The sequence below is a fragment of the Aplysia californica genome, unplaced genomic scaffold (genome assembly GCF_000002075.1).
Source record: "Aplysia californica isolate F4 #8 unplaced genomic scaffold, AplCal3.0 scaffold00132, whole genome shotgun sequence".
NCBI classification, from domain to species: Eukaryota; Metazoa; Mollusca; class Gastropoda; order Aplysiida; family Aplysiidae; genus Aplysia; species Aplysia californica.
In genome coordinates, this window is record NW_004797402.1 from 849,394 (window position 1) to 851,506 (window position 2,113).

At 38.8% G+C, this 2,113-nt stretch overlaps 1 protein-coding gene across 1 annotated transcript in view; it reads left to right on the forward strand.

The window, feature by feature from the left end:
• Window positions 1-2,113, forward strand: part of LOC101846207 (protein mono-ADP-ribosyltransferase PARP4) — a gene marked incomplete at its 3' end in the record, with an annotated part of 51,951 nt that overhangs the window by 31,891 nt on the left and 17,947 nt on the right. Inside the window, 2 exon segments of the mRNA XM_013081471.2 lie at window positions 462-626; window positions 1,927-2,007. Coding sequence (XP_012936925.2) covers window positions 462-626; window positions 1,927-2,007 — 246 coding nt within the window.

The window sequence follows — 2,113 nt, forward strand, 5'->3', positions numbered from 1 at the left end:
CACACTCACACACACACACTTACACTACACCCTGAAATTTGTCGCCTTTCTTATCTTCTTTCTTTCCTCCATCCTGTCTCCTTCTCCATATTCCTTTCTTCATTCCAATGACTGTGTCCCTCATTTCTTCTCTTCGTTCTTCCCTCCATCGCCTCTTTCAAGTTCCTTCCCTCATTCTGATGATTGTATCTCTAGATGTGTCCCTCCTTTTTCCTTTTCCTCTATGGGTGGTTGACGGGTGCTTTTGTGTGGTTTTCTCATTCTTTAAATCAAACATATGTCATCCTTAACTCTCCTCCTTTTATTTGCATGTTACTCTCTAGTAACACCTCTAATCTTTGGCATTTATATGACCTAAGATGTGTTGCAAGTGCAGTAACTTCTTTACAATAGTTGTGTCTCTTCCTATCCTCCTTACTGTTCCTTCTCTCATTCCAATGTTTGTGTCCGGGTGTGTCCAGGTCAAAGGTCAGATGAGCAAAGCATGCCAAGCCGGTTTGACCTCTGTCTCGGTAGAGTGGTGTCAACATGACAACCTCCCAGCCCTGCAGGCCCCAGAACACATCACGTCGCTCTTCAACGGCTCCAGGCAGGTGGTTTATGGGTTTGTCCCCAACTGTACCATGGTACGTTCTTTTATTTACAGCTTTTTACGATATTATGCTTTACTATGGTACATTCTGTGAATGTTTGGTCAAGTTTAAATCTTTGTATGATATTATGTTGTACTATAGTACGTTCTGTGAATGTTTGTTCAAGTTTGGATCTTTTTATGATATGTTGTACTATAGTACGTTCTGTGAATGTTTGTTCAAGTTTACATCTTTTTATGATATGTTGTACTATAGTACGTTATGTGAATGTTTGTTCAAGTTTACATCTTTTTATGATATTACTCTTTACTATGGTACGTTCTTTGAATATTTTTTCTAGTTCCCATCTTTTTATGACATAATTTGGCATGTGGTTGTTTGGAGGGCACCCCTGGTAGGTCCTACTTCTTTACTTTCTCTCTTTTGTTTCTGTCTCTCTGTCTGTCTGCCTTACTTTTTCCCAGCACTAAATGACTATTATTGTGTCGATGTGCTTCTCTTTTCTCAAACACACAATTATGATATTACCTTACTGGATTGAATTGGACTTAACTATGTATCTCCGGCTAGCCGATCTTAGCAGCTGGCGGTTGGAACCACTGTGCTGGTGAGCCGCTAGCTATGGCTCGGGCACATTCCTTTATGACGACTTCGACATCAAATTATTTTTCGGTAATTGACAAAAACAGGTCTCTTTTATCAGAATTTCATTTTGGTAGATGAAGAACTATCAAAACAGGTTCCCTTGTTTTGATTTAATGACCCATTTAGTGACATTTTGGTCATTTTTAGATTTAGTACCAAAACAGGGCCCCTGCATAGTAGGTTTACCCCCCATGGAGATAGTAATTGATCAACATTTGAGACTGTATAGAAGTGTTCACCGCACGTAGTCTTTTAAAATTTTTATTTTTTTGCCCTTGGGGTGTTTCTTATTTCAGAACTGGACAAATTTTATGGATACTGTTTTCTGATTGCAACTCTTTGTCTCGTGTCTGTGGTACATTTGTCATCAGATATGATTATACAAATAGTCGAACATTTCTCTGCTAGCCAGAATTGGTCTCATCGACCACAGCAGAAGCCACAAGTCATCTTGACCTTTAAGTTCTTCAAATTCTTCTATTTTGCTAGAGAAATATTCTCCTTTGCGGATCTTTTGGTATCGTCAGAAGATGACGGGCGAGCTATTAAATTATTATTATTATCATTATTATTATTATTATTATTATAATAATACATCTCAGATATACTTTTTGCTTTGTTTTCCATTCTCACCTGTCCATCACCTTTATTAAGTATATTATGTGTGGGTTGTTGTTTTTTTCCACAGGCGGTTCTGAAAGCCAAAGTGGGTGGTCAAGAGGTGTCCACAGTTGTGTCTACTTCGGAACTCTCCATTACTGAGGGGCTGGTGAGTTGTCCATTTCAAGTATAAGATAAGATAAGATAAGATTCATCTTTATTGTCCAGATCCTGGCACATTGGTTTGGTGTTTCACCACGCGCGCACGCACACAC